This window comes from Asparagus officinalis, chromosome 3 (assembly GCF_001876935.1).
Source record: "Asparagus officinalis chromosome 3, Aspof.V1, whole genome shotgun sequence".
Lineage (NCBI taxonomy): Eukaryota > Viridiplantae > Streptophyta > Magnoliopsida > Asparagales > Asparagaceae > Asparagus > Asparagus officinalis.
This window is the reverse complement of record NC_033796.1, coordinates 39,020,516-39,022,326: the sequence shown is the minus strand read 5'-3', so window position 1 is coordinate 39,022,326 and position 1,811 is coordinate 39,020,516. Positions and strand designations below refer to the sequence as shown.

General features: G+C 35.8%; 1 protein-coding gene across 1 annotated transcript in view; it reads left to right on the top strand.

The window, feature by feature from the left end:
- LOC109833873 (60S ribosomal protein L34) overlaps positions 601-1,811 on the top strand; it is a 3,429-nt gene continuing 2,218 nt past the window's right edge. Inside the window, exons 1-2 of the mRNA XM_020401719.1 lie at positions 601-748; positions 1,313-1,392. Of these exons, the coding sequence (XP_020257308.1) occupies positions 670-748; positions 1,313-1,392 (159 nt within the window). The 5' untranslated portion in view covers positions 601-669. The remainder of the gene's footprint in view (positions 749-1,312; positions 1,393-1,811) is intronic.

The following is a 1,811-nucleotide window of genomic DNA, read 5'->3' as shown; positions in this document are numbered from 1 at the left end:
CCGCTCAAGGATGTAACAACAACTAGATTCTGTCATAACCAAAAGACTGAAATTGAAACATTTTGATTTATAAAAATTGTAATTTATTTACTAAATTGTTATTTCACATTTTGTTACCAATTTACACTACACATATTTGTACTTATACCATGTGATGATATTTATTGGAGGAAATTTATAAAATAGACCTATTTTGCTAAATATTTAGCAAAACAGATCGTTTTGCTAAATATTTAGCAAAATAGACATCTTTTTGGCCAACAGGCCAACAAAAGGTTGATTTTACAAAACAGACCATTCGAAACATACGTCGAAACATACGGGACTAGTAGTCCTGTATGATTTAGCAAAACGGTCTGTTTTGCTAAATATTTAGTAAAATAGGTCTATTTTACAAATTTCTTCTATTTATTCACTATCAACAGCCACCACGGGCTTTTACTCAGGCCCGTATGAACTGGGCCTACGTACTAATGAGCAGGAAATAAAACGACCCGGCTCCTATCAAAACAATCTCGCCCGTCCAAATAAAATCAACTAATATCAACCGTCGGATCTAGGGCTAGGTTTATTAAAGGAGAAGCCTTTTATATGCCCAAGCTCTCGCTTCCGCCCTCTTCTTCCCTGAATTTTCTTGGAGAGAGAGAGAGAGAGAAAGCGATTAAAAAAATGGTTCAGAGGTTGACCTATCGCAAGAGGCACAGCTATGCCACGAAATCGAACCAGACCCGTGTCGTCAAAACCCCTGGTAACCATCTCTCTCTCGAGATCTCTCTCATTCTAGGGTTTTAGGCTGATTTGGGGTCGGAACTAGGGTTTAGTACGAAAAGATGACTGCTTGGTGTTTGCTTTAAGTTTTTTTTTTTTTGAAAAAAATAATTTTACGATGGGTGATGCTATGCCGTAGCTTTAACTTCTCTGAAATGTAGTTTTATCAATTTTGATGATCTCGGGGTGTGTTGTGTTAATGCTGATGAACCCTGGTCTACTTTTAACATTAACTGTGATTTTTAGTTAATTTTAGATGGAAAGTTAATGCCCAAGTGAAGTTTACTTAGCAGTTCTTGTTAAAAATGTGCTTTTGTCCAAATTGATTTATTCATAAATGAAACCATAGTTTTCAATTTTATTGGATGTATGAAGTCGTCAATTGTTTTAAGTTTTTTGTGCTTGTTCTTGTCAACCAAAATGGAGTAATTGGAATACTGTAGAAACTAATGTAAGGATAATGTAGCTTAATTAACATGTCCTGTCTTTGCTGTTTCTGAACTTGTCTGTGATTCCTAATATGATGGCCTGTATCTTGTTGTAGGTGGGAAACTTACCTACCAGACTGCCAAGAAGAGGGCGAAAGGACCAAGGTGCCCTGTGACTGGAAAGAGAATCCAAGGGGTATGTGATGCTATCCTTCCCATACTATGTTTCTCTTTTTATCTTTTGATGTATGGTTGAAACATCTTTATTTATATCATCGTTTACTTCGTCGCTGGATCTTAGATGTTTCTTTTAAGTTGCTTTTCCGTTGCGAATTCATGATTAGTGGCCGTTATCATTTTAATAGAACTGTCTACCATCATGATTAGCTTGTTGGAACTCTTAATGCGTTTCAACATTGCTTATTGGTTTCTGAGTGTTATACGCGTGAGTGTGTATTATCATAGAGTTTTCTTCATCTTTATAGCTTATCTATTTATGTGAATACAAGCACAATCTGAAGAATGGGTAAGTTTTACTATCAAAATACCCTTGAAAATAGAAGAAGTGAAGCAAGTGGGTTTTTAATCCCCCCCCCCCAAAAAAAAAAAAAACAA